The 26,208-nt window shown below is 45.5% G+C and overlaps 1 protein-coding gene across 1 annotated transcript; it reads left to right on the top strand.

Moving 5' to 3' along the window:
- The first annotated feature begins 297 nt into the window (after positions 1-297).
- Positions 298-24,772, top strand: Fdft1 (farnesyl-diphosphate farnesyltransferase 1). Its single transcript, XM_036199515.1, has 8 exons — positions 298-518; positions 9,360-9,457; positions 10,494-10,677; positions 14,308-14,436; positions 15,571-15,762; positions 17,790-17,966; positions 18,971-19,123; positions 24,195-24,772. The coding sequence occupies exons 1-8, from the start codon at positions 420-422 to the stop codon at positions 24,414-24,416; spliced, it is 1,254 nt and encodes a 417-aa protein (XP_036055408.1). The 5' UTR covers positions 298-419; the 3' UTR covers positions 24,417-24,772.
- Positions 24,773-26,208: the final 1,436 nt, after the last annotated feature.

Below are 26,208 nucleotides of genomic sequence, written 5' to 3'. Positions count from 1 at the left end.
ACGCGTGGATCGAGACCTGTCTCCGCACTCCCGAACGCCCACGAACGCCCACCCACGCCCGGCGCTTGCTACCTACCTCCGACACACAGCCAGCAAACAAAGGCACCAATCGCGTTCGCTGGCCTCTTTCTAGCCCTCCAATCAGACGCTAGGGTGTGGTCATCGCGCCAGGCGCCTCCGGCCTCCGATTGGCCGGTGTCTTCCTGGTGCGAGAGACTCTGACCAGTCAGCGCCCGTCAGTCCACTGCGCTCGCCCTAGGCTGGCTTCGCGAGCGGCGCCGCCGGTTGAGGAGGGCGGGAGGTGGGCGGGGCGTCCAGCGCTGGCCCCGCCTCCTCGCCCTCGCTGGTCCCCGGTATCTTAGACAGCGCTGGGAGCTGGAGGTCCAGACAGGTGAGCCCCGCGTCCGGCAGCCGCCAGGATGGAGTTCGTGAAGTGCCTAGGCCACCCGGAGGAGTTCTACAACCTGCTGCGATTCCGCATGGGAGGCCAGCGGAAGTTCATACCCAAGATGGACCAGGTAGGCCGAGCATCCCTGTGCCCTCGCGGGTCTGTGGCCCACACGGGAGGGCGGCCCCGACGCCCTGGGTCGCGCATCCCGGCTGGACCCCGTCCTCTTGACAGGCCCCGCCCTACCCCGCCGCCTGCTTTCAAAGGTTTCTACTTGTCCAAACCATTACTTTACCTGTGCGCACTTTGGCTGCGCACTTGGTTTTCCTAAACTTGGGGTTTATTTTTACTCCAACGGCTGCGTTCCAGAGTTGAGATTAGATAGAACAGGGTTGAGAAAAATTTTGTGAACGTAAGGAACCCTGTGGGAATTATTATATGCCTATCTCTTCTGGAATGAAAACTTAATTCCACATCTACCCACTCCTTCCAGTTTTCAGACACATCACCTCCCTCATATCCTCACTATTTCCATCCTGGGTCCTTCCTGTGTTGTTGTTGTTGTTTGTGTGTGTGTGTGTGTGCGCGCACATAATCCCCAAGTTCTTACTAGCTACTGGCTGCCGGAAAGCCAGCACAGCACTTGGTTTTTGCTTGTATTTCATCGCACTGTACCCTTTGTTAAATGCGTGCTTTTATGATGATTTTTACTCTAAGAAATGTATATAACTGTTGCTTTAATTAATGGGTTACATCAAAAACTTTAAAAATTTCCCCTCCATTGGAATCATCACAGACTCTGTATTTTATTTAAAGAGATTCTTGATTGGTGTCCTTTGTTAAAACGCTTTGGTTTTTCTCATAACGCAGACTCCTCAGTTTGTAAGATTAGCTCTGGCCGGGCAGTGGTGGCCCATGTCTTTAATCCCAGCACTCGGGAGGCACATCTCTGTGAGTTTGAGGCCAGCCTGGGCTACATAGTGAGATCCAGGAAAGGCGCAAAGCTACACAGAGAAACCCTGTCTCAAAACCACCTCCCCACCCCCGCCAAAAAGAAAAAAAAAGATTTACCTCGGACAAGTGCCACCTCTCTGCCATTCTGCAGACATTTATTTAGGGGACACCTGCACTGTGATAAGTAGGTGCTGTGTTGGGTAAAGCATGGATGGCAGTGTAGTCAACAGTATAGACAGGTAATACCGTTGAAGAAGTAAATGCAAAGAGAAGGATACACAGTTGTTAGATTCTTGCAAGGATAAGTGACCAAAAGCAAAGCTTCTCTGCTTTGTCACACACACACACACACACACACACACACACACACACACTTGGTCTGTGACAGCTCCAGTGACAGGCAGTTCACTTCTGCCTTTTCCAGTCACTGCCAGTTTCATCTTGTCAGGACCTTTATAAAGTGTCACACATTGTTTTGTATTGTAGAAATCTGAAGACGGCTTTCTGACGTGAAGTTCACTTACCTGCTGTCTCTAGTACTGTCTAACTTACAGAGATCCTGTAGTCTAGTAGTTAGCTCTCAAACTCACTTTCAGATGTAAGAGTCTATATTTTAGCCTCGTTGGGATGTAAGATTCTCTCTTTGATCTACCCTTGTCACTGTGTAGTTGTTGCTGCCTTGGAACTTACTGTGTAGACCAGGCTGGCCTTGTAGTCACAGGGATCTGGAACCTAAGATAAAGAATGTCTGCTTACAGTCCAGGTTGTTTGGTCTCCTGACACCTCTGGTGATGGTAATTCACCCTCTGGGGAGGTGTATTCACTACCTCCTCTGTTCCAGGAAGTTCAAGTGTTAGAAACTCTTAGACTGAACTTCTACCCTTTGCTCTGCTTTTAGAGCCAAAGGGAGATTCATCTTTGATTTGGAATACAGACCTTGAAGTATTAAGAAACTCTCTCATGGTCTCTAAGAATACTGATTCACAGCCAGGGGTGGTGGTACACATGCCTTTAAGCCCACCATAAAGGAAGAAGATGAAGGTGGATCTCTAGGAGATCACGGTCAGCCTGATCTGCATATTGAGTTCCGTGGCTAGCCGTGGATACATAGTGAGAGCGTTTTGAACAACAACAGACCAAAAAGTATTACTACAAAGCTGTGTCCTTTTAGTTACTTATAGGATGGTACTCTTCCCAGGCCATGTCCCAGCTCCTCCTTTTCCCTTAAAGTTCAGTTTCCATGATTACACGGTACTTGGGCAGTTTTGGTCTGGCTGCTTCAGAACTTTACATTTCTTTCTTATTGATACCGTTCTTTCTAGTTCTCATACCTTAAGATGGCATTAACTGATAACACTCTGGGCTTTTTGTTTTTTGAGACAGTGTGTAAGCTGATCTGGAACTCACTCAGGCTGGCTTTGAACTCTGAGCCTCCAGAGTGCTGGGATTGCAGGTGTGAGCCTCCAAGCCCAATTAAAAATTCATTTTCATTACAAGATAGTTCATGCAAAAAAAAAAATACCAAAAGTATATATCAAACTGTACCTGAGGTTCAACATGTATTCTTTTTGTCATATTTACTTCATTCTCTTCATTTATTTTTATTAAGAAATTAAATATTCAGCAACAACTAAAGCAGTAGGCTGTCCAGATCTAGCTCAGAGCTGAACACACTTGTTGACAGCAGGAAGTGGACCATACCTGCAGACAAGGCGCTTCTGCGTCTGATCTTCACCCCTTGCCAGTGTTCACCTGCTGTTTCAGGCAGTCTCCTCACGCTGTGGGCTTACAACTGTGAACACCCCAGATCTGTAATGACACTTGTCTGGCACTTTTTTCTCCATCATTGTACCTTGCTGAAAGACTTTTGAATCTGAAATGTGTGCCTTTTAGTTAGAGAGTTTATTTAGCTCTTGGTATGTGCCAAACACTATTTTACATACCTCCTATCTGTTGTTACATAAACATCCAGCCTCCCTTTGCCGATCTACTGTTTTCCTGTTCTGTAGGTGGGGCTCAGAGAGGTTAGTAAGTTAGCTGTAGCTATGGCGTGGAAGCTGGGTTTTGACTCAGTCTGAGTACAGAGCTTGTTCACTCTCTCTTACAACAGATTCACTTTTATTTTTTAATTGTGTCTGTGACAGTGTCTGTGCGGCTTTGTGGAGGTGAGCACAGTACCTGTGGAGTCCAGAAGAGAGCATCAATTCTCCTGGAGCTAGAGTTAGGGGTGGTTGTGAACTGTCTGATACCAATTCTGGGAACTGAACTACAGTCCTCTGCAAGAGCAGTACTTGCTCTTAACCACTGAGTTGTCTCTCCATCCCTTCCAGAGCTCTCTTTCCCCAGATATGCTTAGGGTAATGAAGCACAGAGGTACATGAAGCAGCCCGTCCAAGGCCAGCTAAGAGGTGGACACACCAGCTTGATGCACACGAATGCCAATCCTAAGTGGTTCAGAGGCTTTACAAAGTAAAGGAACTTAGGAACTACCATGTAGCCTGACTGGCAAGGTAGCACAGCAGTGGGCAGCGGCCATCAAGCCTAACAACCGGAGTTCAATTCCCCAGCCCCACATGGTAGAAACAGAGCATAGCTCTGACCTCCACATACCTGCTGTGGCACACACTACCCTCTACAAAAATAAGTAAGTAAATAAATAGTAAAAGAATTTTTTTTTTTTCTGACAAGACTTTAATCCTGATGGGCGGTGGTGGCACACGCCTTTAATCCAACACTTAGGAGGCAGAGGCAGGCAGATTTCTATGAGTTCAAGACCAGCATGGTCTACAAAGTAAGTTCCAGGACAGGCTCCAAAGCTACAGAGAAACCCTGTAAAGACTTTAATCGCAGCGCTTGGGAGGCAGAGGCAGGTGGATTTCTGTGAGTTCTAGCATATACCACTGCACACACACAGGACAGCTTTGTGGAGTTGGTTCTCTCCACCATCTGTCTTTATGTGGGTTCCAGGAATTGAACTCAGGTCGCCAGTCTTGTTCAGCAAGCATCCTGATCCTCTGAGACATCTTGCCAGCTTTTCATTTAGCTTTTACTGAAGGCAAACCATCCCAAAGCTTAGGGCTGGGATTGTAGAAACATGTACTGCTTCCTAATGCTAGTGAACGACTAAAAGATGGCTAAGTGTGAAATATGCTATGTGTATATTTGTCCTAATTTTAGGAAGTCAACCTTAGTGATTTAAAGGAACAACTGTTACTTAGTTCACAGTTGTCTGGGACAGCTGGGGCTTCTGGTTTGGGACAGCTGTGTCCATTTCTCCATGGCCTGCTCAGCTGACAGGCAGCTTGTGGCTGTAAGAAGGGGTGGGTAGCAGGGTACAGCCAGGATAGGGGAGACACCCATCTCACCAGCCTGCAGGGAGCAGACCACAATACCCACACACTTTTCAGACTTCTGCATGTGTCACATCTGTTACTGTCCAGTCAGACCCCAAATGTCACCAGAGGAGCCAGGTATGAGGGAAGAGAAAAAAAGAATCCCTTGTGATGGGAAGATTCACTAACTTTTGTGGCCATGTTTACAATGTAGTGCACTTTGTCAGTCTTAATCTGAAAGGGACAAATACTGTTGCTGCCATTTTGCAGATTACAGGTGTCTCTGCAATACCCAGCCAGGCCTGGTCACACAGGCACCTCTGCTTCTTTCTAGCTTGGAGGCTAGTCAGCTTGAAAAGCTCAGTTACCCAGTTAGCAGGCCAGACTGGTATATGTAATTTAAAAACAAAACAAAAAATCTAGGCAGAGACTTGGCTTTTGTCAAACTTGTTCTGGTGGGAGAGGGAGGTAGGACAAATACCCAGAGTTTCAAGCAGAAATTATCAAAAAGCATAGTCGCAAGAGGTCGGAGGGGTGAGGTCAGGGGATGGCAGATTTTAGGGTTGTGATCTGAAGCAAGGGACTGTTTCTCTCTCTCCTCTATAAAAGGAGACTCTTGAACACTGTGGGTGTCCATGGTCAGGGGCAAAGAAAGTGAGGTGTGGGCTATCCCTTTTCCTTCAAGGATTTTGAGGACCAGTGTGTTTGCTGAGCACTTTGTAGCCCCCCTCAGCCCCCCAGTGTTGAGAATTGAACCCAAAGCTTCATGCATGCTCGCCAAGTGCTACCACTGAAGTGCATGCTGTGGTGGATGCTATTCCAGAAGTGGAGGCAGGGGGCTCATGTGAGCCCAGAATTTTAAAGGCCCCCCCAAATGCCATAGTAATATCTCAAGTCGATACATAAGTAAATAGGGGTAGTTGAATGTACCTTTAATTAGGGGAAACAAACAGGAAAATTAAATTCCCTTCATTTATTTAACATTTCTTTCTTTCTTAAGTAACAACAATAAGAAAACCCTGAGGGAAATGTACCCTGAACAATATTGAGGGCTGATTATTTCGGCAACAAAGAATAAATGTGGTTTAGGCCAGACATAGTGGTGCCTGCTTTTAATCTTTGAACAGGGAGGCAGATCCCTGAGAGTTCCAGGCCAGCCAGGGCTACACATTGAGACAGTACCCTTAAAAAAAAATTAAGTTCAAATAATTGGTCTTCCACTGAGCATATTAGTGCATCTAAATGCATTCTCCCATATGCAGATTGTATGACATTACTCAGAGGCCACACAGTAGAAGAAGCCAACGTTTTCTAAGATCTGGCTTCTGTCGAGTCTAACTCTTACTCTTTAGACATACATGTTCTTGTCAGTAACTTAATCTCCATGTTTCTTTATCATCAGTAAGATAGTACACAGAGGTACAGTGCCTTAGCCACAGCCTGCCAGCTCCAGGCTGGCAATGAAAGGGTTTTGTTTTATTTTTTGTTGTTTTCCTTTATGCCAAGAGGTCTTGGGGTGTAGCCCAGATGGCTCCTACTTTTTAACCCTTCACCCCAGCCTTCCAAGTACTAAGTCACAGCTATGCCCACCATGCCTGGCTAACTGAAAGTTTTTTTTTTTCTTAAGACTCAACATTAGCTGGGTGGTGGTGGCACATGCCTGTAATCCCAGCACTTGGGGGGCAGAGGCAGGCGGATCTCTGTGAGTTCGAGGCCATCCTGTGCTACAGAGCGAGAAGGCGCAAAACTACATGGAGAAACCCTGTCTCGAAAAACAAAACAAAACAAAACAAAACAACTCAACATTATTGGCTATACGCACACTTTATGGTTTTATAAAACACTAAAAAGTATGATCTCTGCTACCTGTGTGGCATGGACTGAAGCCTGTTACATCTTCCTTAAACATTTTGGAAGGGTTAAAGGTAATGTTTGTATTGTGTTTGGCATGCGGTAGGTGCCTATTAAATGGCAGTTGTTAATCTTGCTGTTGAGTCCAGTTCTGAGGTTCATGGGATTTTGAGGTTTTGTTTTTCTTGTCTTAAGCAAATATGTCTTACTACAAATAAGGGAAGATGGGGCTGGAGAGATGGCTCAGAGGTTAAGAGCACCGACTACTTTTCTAGAGGTCCTGAGTTCAATTCCCAGCCACCCACATGGTGGCTTACAACCATCTGTAATGAGATCTGGTGCCCTCTTCTGTGTACATAATACATAAATAAATCTTAAAAATAAGGGAAGAAGGCTGGGCAGTGGTGGTGCGTGTCTTTAATCCTAGCACTAGGGAGTCAGAGGCAGGCGACTCTCTGAGTTCGAGGCCAGCCTACAGATTGAGTTCAAGGACAGCCAGGACCACACAGAGAAACCGGATCTCGAAAAACCCAAAAAAAGGGGTAGGGAGGAGGCTATGGCAGGGGTGGGGAAGTAGGGGTGGTGCTGGTAGCTGTCAACTAGAGCCTAAGTCTTGGGAGTTCAGCCGTCCTTAGTCGTCTGGGCACCCTTGTCCTGAATGCCCTTGAGCACTGTTTCCCTCATTGGAGAGTTCTGGGTGTGTACTTAGCCTCAAGCAGCAGGGACAGTAGCTATGGCATACTTAACCAGAAGTCCACAGCCATGAGGTCTTGCCCAATGTTCAGAGAGCAGTACAGTTCTTAATAAGATTATTCTTGGTCATTTCATGGGCTTATTGTTCAGGGTGATGGACTGAAACCAGAAACAAAAACAGAAGGGATGTGGAGGGAACAAAGGAAGCAAGGCCTATGGCTTGTGTCCCTAAGATTGCTCTGCAAAGCCAGTGGCACTGTCCCTTTGTATTCACTGCAAGTCCTGGTGAGAGGCACCCCCAGACCATTATCACTGCAGGTGAAACTCATGGAGCGTGATGACAGTGAACTGCGCAAAGAGCTGCTGCTGGTCCTGAGTGTGGATCACAGCTGTAATGTGAGAGCAGTGAAGAGGCTGAGGCAGGAGGATTGCCATGAATTCCATGCCTTCCTGGGCTACAAGAATAATAAGACAGTGTCTCAAAAGAGAGCAGTTATTTAGTTTTTTCCCTATGAAATTTTATCTTTCTACATTTTGAAAGAGTGTATTGTTTTAAAATTGTCCGTGAATGTATTGCTTTATTCATGGAAACTATGGGTTATTTTCATGTACTTGACTATGAATTTTACTTAAATATGCTGATCATTAAGTATTGTTTTTCACTAATATATGTTATTGGAAATGGCAATAAAATGAAACTCAGGGTTATATATCTTTTTATTTCTTTAAAAGAAAGCCTTACTCTTTGGACAAAATAATGTGTATCTATATTAGGAAATGTAGGAAATACAAATAAAAAAGGACATAGCTCACAGACCCACCAGGGTCCAAGGTTCTCTAACATTCCAGTGCAACTGTGGATTGCCTACTAGCAGATATGCTGTATTTCAAAAATGACTCCCTCATGAGGTAATTGTGTTTCCCATTTCTTAGATTGTATGCAAGGGGCACAGGGAAATTCTGTACCTTCAGCTCGGTTTTACTGATCATAAACGTTCATATAAAACGCACACACAGTACAGCAGTTTTGTGTTGGCATTTGTAAGTAAGGCATCTTCCAAAACTCTAGTTCTTTGCAAAGTGTTTATAGTCCTTCCTTGTTTTTCTTTGCGAAGACCAGCACATCTCTAAGCTTCTAAGAGCAGCGATTGTAAGGTTTCTGGCGGTCTTAACTGGGGGGGGGGGGGGGGGGGGGGCAGGAAAGCAGTGCAGCAGTTGTGGAATGCCAGATTCTCTGCAGAAGAAAGCGATTGCAGTGGGGGTAAAGAAGCCTGGGGTAGAAATGGGCTCAGTCCTGATTATTAAGAGAAACTCAGAGGGTAACGGGTTATTGTTCAGGTGGGCCAGTGTGGTCACGTGTTTAGTTTAGGTTGGGCAATTTCAACTGAAACTGGGCAGTGCAAAGACAGACACTGGGTTTGGTGGTCCATACGTGTAATCCCAGCACTCACTTAGAGGTAGAAGGGTTGCACAATCAAGTTCGAGGCCAGCTTGGTCTACATAGTGATTTCCGAGCCAGTCAGAGCTGGGTAGTAAGACTGGCCTCAAACACAGAGCACTTCAGTTTACCAAAGGCCAGCCTAGTTAAGAGGATTCAGAGGAGCCTGCATTGACAGTTTTGTCTAGGAAAAACCCCGGTCACAAGGAGGGAAATCAAGCCTCTCCAAGACGCACCAGGTCCGCGCCTCCTTCTCCGGACAAGTTTGTAGAGGAGAGAGGCACAGAGTAAGGGTGGGCTAGGGGTTCGCGCCGGTGGGGGCGTGGTCAGAGGCGGCAGGGGGCGTGGCCAGGACTTGCACGTGTCGTGTCGTGTTGTTCAGTGAGGCTCCTCCACTCTGGCCAGAGCTAGCCCTGTCGGATCCCCGCTCTGAGGTGGGCGCCTATGGAGGAAGGGCTCCGCAGCACTCCCCATGGCAGCCACCGGCAGCACCAAGGCCATGGCCCTGGTCAAGCGCACCTTGGTACTTAGCCCGGTCGCCGCGCCCAGGACTCCGGGCTCGCCCTCCCGGGGCTGCTCCTGGCCCCCGACCTCCTGGCCTTGCAAGGATTGGTCCCGGGCACGGAGCCCAGCTGCCAGCTGCCTGCCCCAGCCCCACTCCTGCTGCACGTCTGTCACCACGGTGTGTCTTCTCTGCCCACAGGACTCCCTCAGCAGCAGCTTGAAGACCTGCTACAAGTATCTGAATCAAACCAGTCGCAGCTTTGCTGCCGTCATCCAGGCGCTGGATGGGGAAATGCGGTTAGTGGAGAGCCCTGACTGGGGGAGGTCCGCTTTTCCAGGGGACTTTGAGTCACTGCAGCCACGGTGACTCGCTGCTTAGAATTATGGGCTCCTTGTTGTGGCTTAGGCAGGACTAACCCCCCTCCACTACGCCCACGTGTTTACTTGCAAATGCCCTTCCAGGCACCTGGCCATGTACCAACGTCCTTTCTGGCCAGCCCTTTCAGAGAAGGGGGTGGGGCAGCCATGTTTATTACTTTCAGTCCTGGCACCTGCATCTGTCAGTGAGCAGGCCCGGTGTTTTTCTTGGCCTGCTTGTCACCTTACATTTTAAATATACTGAGTCTTCAGAAGCTTCCTCTTGTGCACATAGCACACAAGTTTACACCAGTTACTGTGACAGCGTTCATGCTGAAAAGTTTTGTGTCTGCAAAATACTCGTTCCCTCTAAACATTTGCCTGTTGGTCCCTGACGTGCATTGGTTAAACATAAAGCATTCTAGGGGTGGTATGGCATCCACCTGCTTAGCATTTCATTTTACTTTTTAATAAACAGACTGTAGAGTTCATTTCTCCCATTCAGACAGGGGAACTATGCTAGGCTTTGGAGATCACTTTCTAGCTCTGGAAAGCTACTGGTAAGACACCTTAGAAAATGGCTTGGAACAAGTTAAATGACAGTTATTGAGAGAGGGTCTCACTTTGTAGCCCTGGTTGTCCTGAACTCAAGATCCTCTTGTCTCAGCCTCCCCAGAGCTGAGATTACAGGCATGAAGTGCCGTTCTGCTTTAAATGTTATTTAAAAATAAATGTTTTCGAAAAGAGGCTGATGAAATAGTTTAGCAGGTAAAGGCACCTGCTGCCAAGCCTGGTGACCTGAATTCTGTCCCCAGAACTCACATGGTGCTAAGGGAGGACTGATTCCCTGAGGTGGTATCACACATGTGCTGAGGTATATTCATGTTCACAGACACATCGACACACACACTCAAAATAGATAAATGTTGAAAAGCACATGCTTGTTGCCTTGCTAACAGCCTTTCCTTTGTCACAGCCACGCAGTATGTGTGTTTTACCTGGTTCTCCGAGCTCTGGACACTGTGGAGGATGACATGACCATCAGTGTGGAGAAGAAGATCCCGATACTGCGCAACTTCCACACTTTCCTCTACGTGCCAGAGTGGCGGTTCATGGAGAGCAAGGAGAAGGACCGCCAAGTGCTGGAGGACTTCCCCACGGTAGTGGACTCTCCTCTGGGTACCTATGGTGACAATTGGTAGGACAGCTGGAGGGCAGCCGGATGGGATGGCTAAGACCTCTGGCAGCTGAGAGTCCAGAGGCAGACCTTTCTGGTTAGAATCCCAGTTTACTAACTGGTAATGAGATGTATACCCCCTCCCTACCTCGATTTCTCTCTGTATGGTAGAGACGATAACAGCTCTCCAATTCTATACTACAGGGTGTTGTTGAGAAGTCCCTAGTCTGTTCTTACAGAAAGATGCATTCACATTTCAGGCTTCTAAAAAATAGACTCTCAAAATATTTTTTAAAAAAATGAATTTCCAGACTGGCTCACACAGACTTGTTGCCTGTAGTGAGGCTGGAATTCTGAGATTGCTGTTTAGCATGGGTTTCACCTGTGGGTGGGGTCTGGGCTCCTGCAGCAGCCGGGGTGAGATCCTTGGCACTTTCCCTGAGTTGTGACTCAGTATCCCAATCTGCATGGGTAGAGCTGCAAGAGTTAGGTAGTTTCTTAGGTATAAAGTTCTTAGGCGTGCCTGATGCATACTAAGTGTTCTGTAGGTATTAGCTCTTGAGGTGGATTATAGTTAAAGCCCTAAGCTTTAGGAGTCCTAAAGTTCATGTTGTCCATGGACCTCACTTCTTTTTCTAGAATTTTCGTGTTTAGCAAAGTCATGGGGTTCCTGATACCCCAATGAGCATATTCATTTTGTGCATATTTGCTAGAGTTTTGGAGAACAGTCCTTATATGACTTTGACAGTGAAGAAATCTAGTGAGAGAGAGTCAGGTAAATAGAGAGGAGTGCAGCCAGGTGTGAGAAAGACTCCTTTTGGGAAAGGTCTGTTCCCACTTACTGAGATCATGTTTTCAGGGCCAAAGCCCAAAATATGGTATGCTGTACTCTGACTCTGAGAAAGTCTGGAGAAATGAGTGAGCTGTTAGAGCTCTGACATAGGGAAGGACCTGGGGCATTGGTGTCCTTCAGGTACCTGACAGCCAGTGAATGTGTTTCCTCTGAAACTTACTGTGAGCCTTTGAGCCTTGCTTAACAGGGATGAAATGCTGTGAGTCACCTGGTTGCACCTTTTTAGTAACAGAAATGGGTTTTGTTTTTCTCTTTATACTAGGTATGGAACCCAGGAATCTACGATCATTAGCTACTCTTATTTATTACTACTCTAGATCCTCAGCCAACCCCAACCCCCCACCCCCACTCAGATAGTTTCTCAATAATTTGCCCAGGCTGACCATGAATTCACTTTGTGTTTTAAGCTGCCCTTGAACTTGTAACCCTCCTACCCCAACCTCCTGAGGAACACAACTTGCCTCCCAAAATTCATTTTGCTTTTTTTTTTTTTTTTTTTTTTTTTTTTTGAAGCAGGATTTTACTGTGTTGCCTTGGCTGGCCTGGAGGTGGCTGTGTAGACTAGGTTGGTTTGGAGCTCACAGAGACCTACCTGCCTCTGTTTCCCTGGTGCTGGGATTAAGGGCTACCATACCCAGCCCAAACTACTTTTCATGCTGGGACATTATAACCTTTAAATGCTTTCTGGTTGTGGGATAATTTTCTTATATGGATCATACAAATTTAGTATAGCCTCATCTGCCCAGCAGAAAGAATACAAAAATGTGAGAATGTTAAAGTAATTTAGGGGAGATAGATAATTTTCAGATCCTCATCTAGTACATTTGGAAAGTCCATGTCTTTCCCCCCACCCCCCGGAGCTGAGGATCAAACCCAGGGCCCTGTGTTTGCTAGGCAAGCGCTCTACCTCTGAGCTAAATCCCCAGCCCCAGTGTCTTCCTTGATGCATGTGGCAGTCCTACGGGAAGGGTATGTTTGGCTTTAGAAGGCTTCAAAGGTGAGCGGCAAATTGGCAAATTGATCTTTTCCTGTTTGAACAGGAAGGTTAGGAAACAGCGAATTGTCCCAGGTAGAAAAAAAGGGAGCTGAAAGTATAGGCCAGAAAGAAAGAAGTCGCTTGTGATTGTGAGCTGTTGATATCCTGGTGGACGTGAAGCCATGTTTTTATCTGAATGGGAGACCCTCTCATTTCTGGGAATCAGCTTAGGACAGGAATGCGTGGCAAAGGTGTGTTCAGAAGGGCTGTAGAGGAAGTCTGGCCCTGGGACACCTTTCTTTAGGAGTAAAGGTGCTGTCCCAGAGCTGGACAGAGCTGTGGCAGGGAGGGAAAGGAGCAGAGTAAGGTGGTGTTGGGTTTGAAAAACCTGTAAGGTATCAGGCATTTTAAATTCAAATCTAAAAGGTTCTAGTCCTTATAAAATATGCTTATCAAGGCAGGGTAGATAGAATGTACTTTAAAGATCAATTTCTTAGCTCAGTTGATAAATTTAAAAGTTTTTGCTACATATGCTGTGCAGACCTCCATTTGCGTACATTCTTGTTCTGCGAATAAGCCAAGTGAACTCTCTTTACTTGATACACAGTGTGTGTATGAGCATGCTGCCTCGTGTTTGTCTGCCTCAGCCTTTAGGGTTTTTTGTTTGGTTGGTTTTGTTTTTTCAAGACAGGGTTTTTCTGTGTAGCCTAGGCTATTCTGGAATTTGCTGTATAGACCAGGCTGGCCTTGAACTCAGAGAGATCTGCCTGCGTTATGGGAGTATGCTATCACCACCACGTTTGCCTCAGCCTTTGCAATGTGCCACCACTCCTGGCTTATATTATACCATCTGTGGTGTATCTGTCCTTTCTACATTTTTGCATATGAGGAAACTGAGGTATGGAGAAATTAAAGTCCCTTGCCTAACTGGGAGTCAAGATTGGAACCTAGGGTACCTGGCCCCAGAACCCCAGTGCTGACTCTGCATCTTTTCTGCTGCCTTTTTGTAGCTGGGTGAGGTGAGGGCAGTGGAGGCAGGAGGATTAGGAGCTCAAGACTAGCCTCAGCTACATAGTGAGTTTGAGGCCAGATTATATGTAAACTTGTCTGAAAAACAACAAAAACCCAAATGACAAGAAAAGGTTAAAACAGCCAGGCATGTCAGCACACATCAGTAATTCCAGAGAAGCTAAGGTAGGGGGACAAGAGTTTAAGTCAGTTCTGAATATCATGAGAACCTGTCTCAAAAGGAGGGTGGGGCTTAGAAAAACAAATCAGCCAGTGTCTTAATCGTAATCTGTCCAAGGCCACTTATAAGGGGAGGAGTTTATCTTTGAAAGTTAAAAGTGCCATGAGCCTCTGGCCCTGTTTGGGATTTGCGTTTATTGTCCCAGGAGACTTATCACCATAATGTGCCTTCATGCCCTTGGAATGGCCAGCAAGTGATACTGGGACCTGGGAGTGTGCCATAGCTGTGACTTGGTTCCCTAAGGGTGGGAGAAGCCCTCCTGGGTGTGTCCCACAGTAGAGCCTGAAGAAAAATGCAGACCTTCCCTCAGGTTTCCAGAAAGACAGAATTCTTCCTTGTTTTACTGGATACTTTTTGTTTTCATTTGCTTGAATTAAAGACACTAGCCTCAAGAAAGAAGTACTTGGGGAACCTGCCTGATGAAGGGAAGTAGCTGTCTGATCTGGCTTGTGAGCTCTACGGGGTTGTGCATTGCTGTTTGGTAGCATGAAGTGTGTAATCTTGTGTTTTGTTTTTTTTATGGCCTCCATTTCAGATCTCCCTGGAGTTTAGAAATTTGGCTGAGAAATATCAAACAGTGATTGCTGACATCTGCCAGAAAATGGGATGTGGGATGGCAGAATTTGTGGACAAGCATGTAACCTCCAAGAAGGACTGGGACAAGGTCAGTGTCTCTGTAAGCAGGGTCCACATCTGCTAAGTTAGATAGCCAGCTGTCACCATGGTGAAGCTCAGAGCAAGGACAGCATAGCCTCCAGATCTGGGTTTTCTGGGTTAACCAACATCTGTTGCAGTTGACTGTCCTCATACCCACTTAGCTTAAAGTTGAATCCTCTTGTCAATGACAATGCATACCCTAGGGGGCTTACTGTTGCCAAAGGGAATTGTAACATTATCCCTGAGATGCTGTGAAATTTTAGGTAAATGACCAAATCATTTTCTATAATGCAGAAGTAACAGTGCTTTTCAGATTTTAAAAACAATGCTTGTTGGATGGTGAGGGGGGGGGGGTCACAAGGTTGAGGCCTTCCTGGTCTACAGAATATGGCAAAAATAAAGGGAGTAAGATCCTGCCTGACGCATGCCTTTAATCCTAGCCCTCAGGAGGCAGAGGCAGGTGGATCTCTGTGAGTTTAAGGCCAGCCTGGGCTACATAGGAAGTTCCAGGACAGCTAGAGCTACACAGAAAAACCCTGTCTCAGAAAAACAAAACAAAAAGCAAAGCTCTGCAGTTCAAACCCTAATACGAAAAGAGAAGAAATAAAATAAAAATAAACACCTGGAGGGGTGCTGGAGAGATAGCTCAGAGGTTAAGAGCACTGCTTGCTCTTCCAAAGGTCCTGAGTTCAATTCTCAGCCACCACATGGTGGCTCACAACCATCTATAATGAGATCTGGCACTCTCTTCTGGCCTGCAGGGATATGTGCAGACAGAACACTGTATACATAATAATAAATAAATAAATATTTTAAAACACACACACACCTCTGGGTCGTGGCCCTAGGCTTTGCAGATGAGTCACCATGGGCAAGGTAACTGACCTCTTTCTGAGTTTTGTCATCTATGCAATGGGGGGCTAATAGTAGGTCTTGTGTGTTTGTGGATTGAAGGCATGCAGAGTGCTCACAAGGAGTCAGGAACACGGTGTAGTTACATCTTGATTGTCTTTTCATGTGCTTGGGTTTTAATCAAAAGGACAGCTCAGACATTGTGCTCCGGACTCCCTCTGTCGTGGCTAGTGATGCCTGGCAAGACGTTTCTGTGTCATTAAAGTCTTTACACTGTAATCTTTTGCAGTATTGCCACTACGTTGCTGGGCTGGTAGGAATTGGCCTTTCTCGTCTGTTCTCGGCCTCAGAGTTTGAAGACCCCTTAGTTGGTGAGGACACAGAGTGTGCCAACTCAATGGGTCTGTTCCTGCAGAAAACAAATATCATTCGTGATTATCTGGAAGACCAACATGAAGGAAGAGAGTTTTGGCCTCAAGAGGTAACTGATATGAGATGTTTTAGACTCTGAAAAATGAATCATTGAATCCAATGGTTGCAACTGACTAAGTCAAAATAACCCTGGCAGCATCAGAATGGATGGAGTCCATTAGGTTATTTGCTTTGGCTAGACTGGCTGCATCCGGGGAACTCAGGCTTTATGAATGAATAGCTTTGACCCTTTTCTGTCTCTGGCAGACTTCCTCCAAATCATAGATACATCCTGGGCAAACCAACTCAAGCTCTCAGGGCTGGACTTTCCCCTGAATGTAGTCCTGTAGCCACAACCTGAGCTCTCTGACTGCAGACCTTCAGTAGGTTTGCCAACACAAGTGGGATGGATTGGACCCAGGGGGTGCTGGGTGGAAAAAAAAAACTACAGAATGTCTACTATACAAGACCTGATTTAATTAAACCTTGAACAAAAGCTTGAAAATTCAGTGACTATTGAGATCCCTCCAGGATTTTCTTCCTACTTTTCATAAAATGTTCTAAAGCCAAGTGCTTTTAGAATAAAAATAAAAGGATGTCACAAAGTGAGGAAAATGCATTTGCAATGCATATAACAGATGCAAAAATTTATATTCTAATATTCTAAGGAACTATTTTATTAAAAATCTCGAAGTCTAAAGTTTGAGTATTTGCCCAGGCTAGCCTTGAACTCAGGATTTTCCAGCCCAGCCTTGAGGGTGCTGGGGTTGCAACAAAGAGACCAGCCATCTTGTGGAAAAATGAGCCTGTAGGGTATTTATACTTGGGCAGACAGACTTGAGAAAGGCTCCTGCCTAGCTCTGTCCTTTGGTTGTAGATGAAATTCTAAACGGTCTTATTAAATAAATAAGAAACACAGAGCCAAATGCAGAGTTAAAAGCAGAGATCAGAGCAGTAGCCAAGAGCTGAGACCACCTTATCTTATACCACTTGCTGCTGTCCTTCCCCTCAGAGAGAGACCTTCGTCCTGTGTCCTGTCTTTATTGCCTTTCTGTTCTATATATTGTATATAGTTAGTGTACTTATTGTATATGGTTTTTCTTATATTAGTTATAACTTTTTTCCTTTTTTCTTTTTATTAGAATAGAAGGGGGAACTATGGTGTTATTTTATTTGTGCTGAAATGTGATTTTATTTGTATGTTAATAAATAAAGTTGCCTGGGGGTCAGAGCTAGCAGCAAGCCATTTAGCAGAAGTCTGCTGATGGCACACGCCCTTAATCTGATCTCTTGGCAGACAGAGTCTGTGTGTTCAAGGACACAGCCAAGCAGTGACCTGAACCTTTAATCTCAGTACCAACCATAGAGACCTGGAGGTCTGTATAGATAGGCAGTGACGAGGAAATCATGTGGTTGGGTTTAAAGCCAATGAGAAGGTAGAACAGAAAGGCAATAAAAAGACGGGTCACACAGGAGAAGGTCTCTCTTTGAGGGGAAGGACAGCAGCAAAATGGTAAGATAAGGTGGTCTTAGCTCTTGGCTACTGCTCTCATCTCTGGGCTTTTAACTCTTTATTTGGCTCTGTGTTTCTTATTTAATAAGACTGTTTAGAATTCCATCTACATTTGTTTTGTTATATGTAATTTTACTATGTAAAAGTTAAAACCTTCCTTTTTGAAAAAAAAGGTGGGGGGAAGTGCTGTGGTATGTTCTCTGTGCTGTGAATGTGTTGCTCTGATTGGTTAATAAATAAAATGCTGATTGGCCAGTAGCCAGGCAGGAAGTATAGGTGGGACAAAGAGAGGGGAGAATTCTGGGAAGTGGAAGGCTGAGGCAGAGGAGACGCTGCCAGCCACCACCATGAGAAACATGATGTAAGATACCGATAAGCCACAAGCTACGTAGCAAGATACAGATTTATAGAAATGGGTTCATTTAAGATATAAGAACAGATAGCAAGAAGCCTGCCCCAGGTCTCACCCATTGCATGCTAAATGGTCTATGCTGAGCCCCTTCCAACCCCCGGGGAAACCTAAGACATGTAAATTCTCTACTTGTGCCCCTCTTGACTTGTTCTGTACTTTCTTGACTGATTAGGTGTGGAGCAGATATGTTAAGAAGCTGGAAGACTTTGCTAAGCCAGAAAACATAGATGTGGCCGTGCAGTGCTTGAATGAACTCATAACCAACACCCTGCACCACATCCCCCACGTCATCACCTACCTGTCAAGGCTCCGGAACCAAAGCGTGTTTAACTTCTGTGCCATTCCACAGGTACGGAGTGTCGTGCTTGGGCTGAGTAGAACACAGGTTCTGTCTTGCTCTTCAGGGTCATGGTTTCTTAAGTAAGTGACTCTGGTGGGTTCTTTTTTGCTCAGGAGTAGTGAGTTACAGCATTCAAGAACAAAGTCAACTTTTCCAGAACCTTCCTTCTATCTAGATTTTACCCTTTTACCATTATCTGTTCTAAACTAGCTAGATCATTATGTTAATAAGTAAGAATTTGCCTCAGCCTACATGGCCAGCATGCTGTTAAAACCCAGTAAGGCTGTTACATGAGGCATCTTAGGAGGTCATGGCGCTTGCCACTAAGTGACCACCTGAGTTAGATTCCTAGCATCCCACATTGCCTACATACATGAAAAGAATAAATAAATGTATTAACTTCTTTATTAAATACCTAAGTATTTTTATCCTTTTCTGTACTCAAGATAGCAATATAGATCTAGCCTCTGTATATTTTTTAAAGTTTGTTTTTCTTTTATGTGCATTGGTGCTTTGCCTTCATGTATGTCTGTGTAAGAGTACCAGATCCCCTGGAACTGGAGTTACAGTTGTGAGCTGCCATGTGGGTGCTGGGAATTGAACCCAGGTCCTCTGGAAGAGCAGCTAGTGCTCTTAACCACGGAGCCATCTGTCCAGCCCAGCCTCTATTTTCTTACATTTATTAATTTCCTTTACCAGTTATTTCTATAATTTCTCAAAAGCTTGGTTTTATGTGGTACTGATAGCTCTGAATGGTGCTCAGCTAAGTCTGTATACCCAGCTTAGGTTTCCATCAGGATAAGAATCATTTACTTTTGATCACATACCCTCCCCTTGTTTTCATCTCACAGTTTTTAATGGATAATGATTATATTTGTAATAGGATAAACTAGAACATTCTTTCCAGATACTATTTTGAAATATATTTCTGTTATAATAACTCTCTGAGTGCATATAGTGCCTTTTGTTATATCTTCATGAACTGAGATTCCTCCCTCTCCTGTTACCTGTAGGTAATGGCCATTGCTACACTGGCTGCCTGTTACAACAATCAGCAGGTTTTCAAAGGGGTAGTGAAGATTCGGAAGGGGCAAGCAGTTACCCTTATGATGGATGCCACCAACATGCCAGCTGTCAAAGCTATCATACACCAGTATATAGAAGAGGTGGGTTTTTAGTCAGTTTCCTAGGTAATTTGAGGCTGTTTTTATGCATTAAATCATGTCACTGATGAACCAGATCATATTTAGATAGTAGATGGTCCTCACTACTTAGTGTTACAGCCTAAAGAGAGTCGTTGGTATCCCTTACCAGAAAACACACACAGAGCCCGCCCTGCAGTTCCTATGATGACATAGAAGAATCAAGGCTGTACTCTGAAGGCTGTGAGAGATGGGTGAAGGATATGAGGTGGAAGCTAATGTAGAGCATGGCTGAGTGAATTTCATGTTTGAAATGCTCATGTCCTGACACTCAGTATAGTATGTTTTATCATATCACGGGTCTTACTTGAAAATCTCCAGTAGGGATGTAGACAAAGTAAGACTGTTATTTGCAATCAATTGTTAAGTATTTTGTTTGTTAGTTTGTGCAACTCTCATTTCAAATGCCAAAACCACTTTATTCAGCAAATCATACCTCGCCGGGCTGTGCCAGCATGCATAGCAGGCAATATGTGACTGGAGCATAGTGTCTGCTCAGGCTGGTCTTGAACTCACTCTAATCCCTCCCTCCTCAACTCCCCAAGTGCTGGGTGTGATTTGGGAATTACCTGGTTCACTGATTACTAATTTTAGAAAATCATTTTTGAAAACTTTCACGGGCACTAAAATTCATTTTTTTATTTTGTGTTTTTATTGACTATTAGGATTCAATACTGCTGGTGGGTTGAGTTTGTGGCCAAAGGTGGCACAGTTGCTTTTGTGAACACCACAGCTGTAACTCAGCCACTGTGTTCCCTCCTTGTTGACTGCTTTTGCAACTTCAGGGCAGAGTTGAGTAGTTACAACAGAAGAGCCCAGATAGCTAAAAATAGCTCTGGGCCTGTAACAGAAAGCTTGCTGACCTCTAATCTAGGTTTTCTAATGTTCTGTAAAGTTATTCCAATGAAATGCAAAGTAAAGTCTGTATTAGTATTTAAGTTGATTTGATACAGAAAAAAAATTTAAATTGTATAGTTCAGACATTAAAATCTGAGCTCTTATGTCAGCCTTATGGAAAATTTCCCAATGCTGTTTTTATAATGAAGACTTGCAGCCTGGAAATGTAACTCAGCAGGTAGTGTTGGCCTATCATGCACAAAGCCATATGTTTGATTCCCAGCACCCACCATATAAAGTGGCCATGGTGGGGCATGGCTATAATCTCAGAACTAGGGAGGTGGAGGCAGGAGGATCAGGAGTTCAAGGTCATCCTCACCTTCATCGCAGGTTTGAGGCCAGCCTGAGCTACAAGAGACTGTCTCAAAATCAGTCAGTTAAGACTTAGATGAGGTCTACAGGTAGGCTGACCTGCTGGTGTCTAGATGCCAGCTGCGGCCGATCCTGTTTCTCCTCACAGTTCGCTTCTGCCCTTGTAGGAAGGAAGGCATGTCTCTTCTGCTGTCTGTCTCCTCAGTTGTACTGAGAATGTACCAGAGAAAGGCTTCCCAGAGGCCACTAATGCCTACAGAGAGGTGCAGTGATGGCCCATGTCCTCCTGAGCAAGTGGACAGACAGATCAGAAGTAGCCAGAGCAGCCTGGCTCAGAGCAACCTGCGAACCTGTCAGCCAGGGAACTCTTCCTGCTATTTTGAGAAGTAATGTGTAGGCAAACACCTGGAAACTTCCATCCCCTACTCTACCAACTGAATTCCTTGGCAAGGGCCATTGTTTTCATGTTTCTGTGCCTCCGTGTGGCTGCTCTTGGGTCCTTCTTAATTGTACAGATTAGCACTTGGGTGTGTATAACCTAGAAGAGGAAGAAATAATTTGATGGCCTTTGATGATAAACTGGAAAACCAGTTTGTTTTAAATCCTGCTCTCCCCACCCCCACCCCTCACCCCCCAAGTCACACAGTGACTCTTTTCTCCTTGGAGCCCTTTGCTTTCCCATCTTCAGTGATGCTTGTCTCCTCTTTGACCCCTCCTCTTCCTGCTCTGAGCCTTTCTGCCTCTTCTACTTATCCTTTAGATGTTGGATTGCTTTGCAGTCTGTCTTGATTTCGTTTATTTTCCTATCATGTAGATGTTTAATGGCTATTACCCAGCTAATGCCTTGGACATGCACTCTAGTTGTTAATGACTTTGCCATCTACCTTAATCATGGACTCCCTGGGACATCACAGAGTCCTCACATACCGGGAGATCAAACCCTCTCTGGTCTTCATGGGCACTGCACAGACACGGTACACAGACATACATGTAAGCAAAGCACCCATGCATATAAAATAAAAATAAATCTTTTAAAATAAAAATACAAAGGACTGGGGCCGGAGAGGTGACTAAGTGGTTAGGAGCACTTGCTGCTATTAAGGGGACCCAGATTTGATTCCCAGCACCTATGTGGTGGCTCACAACCATCTGTAACACCAGTTCCAAGGGATCCAACAGGCACATACATGGTGCATATGCATGCACGTAGGCAAAGCATTGATACACATAAAGCAAATAAATCTTAAAAAATTTAATAACAATAATTTTAATAATAATCATAATAAATAAGTAGACAGGACCAGAGAAATATCTTGGTGGATAAAAAGCACCTGCCACCATGTCCCACCATGGCCACTTTATATGGTGGGTGTTAGGAATCAAACCTAGGGCTTTGTGCATGATAGGCCAACACTACCTGCCGAGTTACATTTCCAGGCTGCAAGTCTTCATTATAAAAACAGAACCCACTTGATGGAACGAGATAATCAACACTTGTGCAATGGCATGTATGTGCTCACACACATAAATATGTAATCAATAAAACAGCAATAGTAATAATAAATAATTTTATCTCAAGTTTTCATTATATAGTGGATGTTTTTACCACTCTTACCCTGCCCCTCAAAAGAAACCCAAATAGAATTAATATAGGGAAATAACAGAGAAATCAGAAAGAGGTGATACTAAATTTTTTAGTATCATTAGTTCTTTAATTTTTTTCTTTAAAGCCACGGCTTGGCTTTGCTGCCCAGGCTGGCCTTGAATGCCTGGTCTTTTTACCTCAGCCTTCCACATGCTAGGATTATATGTATATGATACTGTACTTTTTTTTTAAAGATTAATTTTTTTGTGTTATGAATGTTTTGCCTGTGTGTATGTGCACTATGTGTGTACCTGATGTCTGTGGAGGTCAGAGGGAGCATTTTGAATCTCAAGTCCTGGAATTAGAGATGGTTGTGAGCTGCTATGTGGGTGCTGGGAACTAAACCCAGGTCCTCTGGAAGAGCAAATGTACTTAATTGCTGAGCCATCTCTCCAGGCCCTATCTATTATTTTTAAAGTTAAGTGTAGGGGCTTAGTGGTTAAGAATGTTTACGGCTTATGAAGAGAGCTGAGGGTTCAGCCCCCCACGAAGAGGCTCACAGCCACCTATGATTCCAGCTCCAGGGGATCAAACACTCACTTCTAGCCTCTGCAGGCACCTGCATTCACATGTCATACACTCACACAGATAAACACACATATGCAAAAAAAATAATAATTTAAAACTTATTTTAGATTAAAAAAATATTCTGCTTATAACAGCACTAGAAAACATGAATAAAAACCCCACATGCTCTACTTCTTACCCACAGGCTGGGGCCAGGCCTCCCAGGTCTCTCTCCCTGCCCATAAAGGCCAGGACATGGAATGCATGGCAAGGGTGTGCCTTGAAGAGGACAGGGCCGGTCTCCATTTTACTCCAGTTCAGGATATAGAGGATTTACATCACTATGCACTTGCATGGTGTTGCCTTGCCACAGGCCCCAAATAGTGGGGTGGTCAGTCATGGCCTGGAACCTCCAACACTCAGCCAAAATAACCCATTCTCTTTGAAAGTTAATTTGGATAGTCCATTATAGTGATGGAAAGCTGCTATGTCTGCCAATGAGCTGTCAAAACAAAATGCTTACAACCTGCATTCACCCTTCTTCTGTAGAATGAAGTCCTGCATTACTGGGTTAGAGGTAATCCTGCATTACCAGGAACTCTGGAACTAGGGTTGCAGGGGGCTGTGAGCCTCCATATGGATGATGTGAACAGATCTCTTAACTGCTGAGCCATCTCTCCAGCCCTGGGTCCTGTTTATTTTTAAATGATCTCACTCTATAGCCCAGGCTGTGCTCAACTCACATCTTCCCGAGTGCTTAAATGATGAAATGAACACCATGTGCCTGGCTAAACATCTATAAATGCCATCCTCCACCTCATGCCCCAGTTCTGGCTCCGATTGCCATCCCTGTTGCTGGTGAGCTGTCAGTTGGATTCAGTTGAGACTTGGGGGATAGTCAAGAGACTGGAGACGGTACCTGGAGGTGCAGTGTGGAAGGTGTGGTGGGGAAAAAGAAGTGGTGTTGCTTGTGTGAAGAGAATGTATGCAGTTGGAGAAGGTATGGCCCAAGTCGCTTCATGTCCACAGCAAGGAGCTCAGATAGTCTGCAGGTAATGGGGAGGGCACAGGAGTTACTGAAAAGAGGTTGTCCATCTCTGTTGACCTTGTGAACAGGTGAGTGGATTTGGGGCTCAGATATGAGTCACCAAGGGCATGACTCGTCAGTGGTGGCATGGGTGTGGAAGGAGAGTAGGACTCTGCAGATGTGCAGGAGGTTCCTGTAAGGAACAGCGCTGAGGAGGTCCTGGCAGGACTGCATGGCGATCCCTGCTGGTCCTGCTACGTTAGGCCCTATTTGCCTGAGCTACTTTTGCCCTGCTGCTGGGCTAATTAGAGTCTCCCCATCCAAACCATGCCTTTGGTCGGTGTGACTGCATCATCCTAACATGCGGGCACCGTGAGGTATGGGGATCTGAAGTGGTGCAGTGGCCGCTCTCCAGGCACTTAGTGCTCCTTGGTGGGGTGTGCACTGCACTGTGCTTCCTCGTCAACAGGACACGCCTAGGTGGCACTTCTGCTTTATCAGAGTAGCAAGTCACTCCTGTTCTCAGAACTTCAGCTTTCTCCTTCTCCATGGCGACATGTTGAGAACAAGTAGAACCAACCATGGAAAATGTCTGCAAGTGGCGTCCTCAAGACAGTACTAAGTAGCTTTTGTTCTTTCCCTAACAGATTTATCACCGGATCCCCAACTCAGACCCGTCTTCTAGCGAAACCAAGCAGGTCATCTCCACCATCCGGACACAGAACCTTCCCAACTGTCAGCTCATCTCCCGAAGCCACTACTCCCCCATCTACCTGTCATTTGTCATGCTCCTGGCCGCCCTGAGCTGGCAGTGCCTGAGCACCCTGTCCCAGGTCACAGAAGACTATGTACAGACAGGAGAACACTGATTGGATTTGGCTGGAAGCCGAAGTTCACATGAAATGGGTTTACCTTTTCCTCCAGGTGGATTTTGACTTCCCCTTCGTTTTTCCTACTTTTATCTCTCGGAGAACTGTGTGGGACCTTTAGAAACCGTGCAGAGGAAAGGACACTTTGCCGTCAGCAGCCTGGTGCTTGTTGGGTCGTGTGGGATTCCTCTGCCTCTTGTAGCCATTGGCAGCATGCTTACTGCTGCCCTTTAGAAGGGGTGACCACATGGGATGGTCACAAGATCCTAGTGAACCCGGCTAGAGTTATAATTGAACTTATTTAATTTGAAACAACCTTTGAATACCTATCATAATAGAACATGAGGTGACTTTTCCTTCCGTCTCCTTCCTGCTTTTCCCATCAGTCTGACTGTGGAAAGTGTTCATCATCATCATCATTTCTAGGTCACGCTGCCAAGCCTCCCAAGAGTGCAGGTGTGTCTTTCTCACTCAAAGGGAGCTTAAGTAGTCATTGGTACCTTTGTTCTTGTCAGGAGCGTGGCCTCCAGTAAAAGCTTTTGATCTTGGGGTTTTATAATAGCATGTAAGGGCTGGAATAGAACTGGTGGTAGAACATTTGCCTAATACGCACAAGGCTTGTTTTAGTTAGGGTTCTGTTGCTGTGAAGAGGCACCATGACCACAGCAACTCTTATAAAGGAAAACACTCAATTGAGGCAGCTGCTTACAGTTTAGAGGCTCAGTTCATTAGCATGGCAGGGAGCCTGGCAGCATGCACGCAGACATGGTGCTGGCTACATCTTGATCAGAAGGCAACAGAAGGTGGACTGTGACACTGAGTGAAACTAGAGCAAGAGACCCCACCCCACCCAGTGACATTCCTCCTCCATCAAGGCCATACCTATTAGTACCACTCCCTTTGGGATTAAGGGGCCAATTACATTCAAACTACCATAAGGCCCTAGATTTGTTCCCCAGCACCACAAGGCAACAAACTTAAAAATCCCTCATAATGACCGAATTTGTCAACAGCAATTTACCTGAAAGCCAGGTATAGTGATCCTAAGATGCGGTCACCTGTCACCGCAACGAAGCCAGTTAGTAAGCACTGGGAAAGGCTTGATGGCTGCCCGGTGCTGCTGCTGGAGCGTGGCAGGCAGCGGCATCACCTTGCATTTACCCTACCAGCCACCTCTATAGCCATCTGTTCTGGCTTTCCCTCCACATTTTTATGCTCATATCTCAAGTCAAAGGATGGCGGGCAGGAAGATGAGCTCTCCTCTTGGTATTTCTAGCATGGCTGGTCTGCTATGTTGTCGTGATGGCCCCTGGCTACCCATGTATCTGAAAGCCAGCGGTTGAGGCAGTGGATAGGCTCTAGGCAACATGCTGATGTTTCCCATTAGAACACGATACCTGAGGCCAACTGCTTTACCAAGAAAAGAGGTTTATTTCTTTTACAACCTAGGAGGATGAAGACCTGAGATTCCCCCCCCCCCCCCCCCCCGTCTTTAGCCTCCGGGGGGCCTCATGGGTAATGACGGCACACTGGTAAGAGAACATGTAGGAGCGAGCACATGTGACAGGAAGCAAGAGGGTCAAAACCCAGGCATGCTGACAGTCTTAAACTAGCTCAGGCTGGCCTGGAAGTCTATAGCCTTGAACTTAATGGCAGTCCCCCTGCCTCAGCCTTCTGAGTGCAAGGGTTACAGACATGAGCCATTCCATTCTTGTCCTTGGAGCTTGGTCTCAGAAGAACTAACTCTGGAAGACAAGCATTGCGCTGCTTTGAGGACAGTGCCTCCAGAACC

This window comes from Onychomys torridus, chromosome 9, assembly GCF_903995425.1.
Source record: "Onychomys torridus chromosome 9, mOncTor1.1, whole genome shotgun sequence".
NCBI classification, from domain to species: domain Eukaryota; kingdom Metazoa; phylum Chordata; class Mammalia; order Rodentia; family Cricetidae; genus Onychomys; species Onychomys torridus.
Note: the sequence above shows the minus strand (reverse complement) of the source record. Positions and strands in the feature narration are given on the sequence as shown.

Bases quoted from the DNA above. Each gene is read 5' to 3' on its own strand.
- Fdft1 (XM_036199515.1), top strand. From the start codon at position 420: ATGGAGTTCGTGAAGTGCCTAGGCCACCCGGAGGAGTTCTACAACCTG. The intron at 14,437-15,570 runs GTCAGTGTCTCT...AATCTTTTGCAG, and splicing joins CCAAGAAGGACTGGGACAAG to TATTGCCACTACGTTGCTGG. The intron at 15,763-17,789 runs GTAACTGATATG...TTGACTGATTAG, and splicing joins GAGAGTTTTGGCCTCAAGAG to GTGTGGAGCAGATATGTTAA.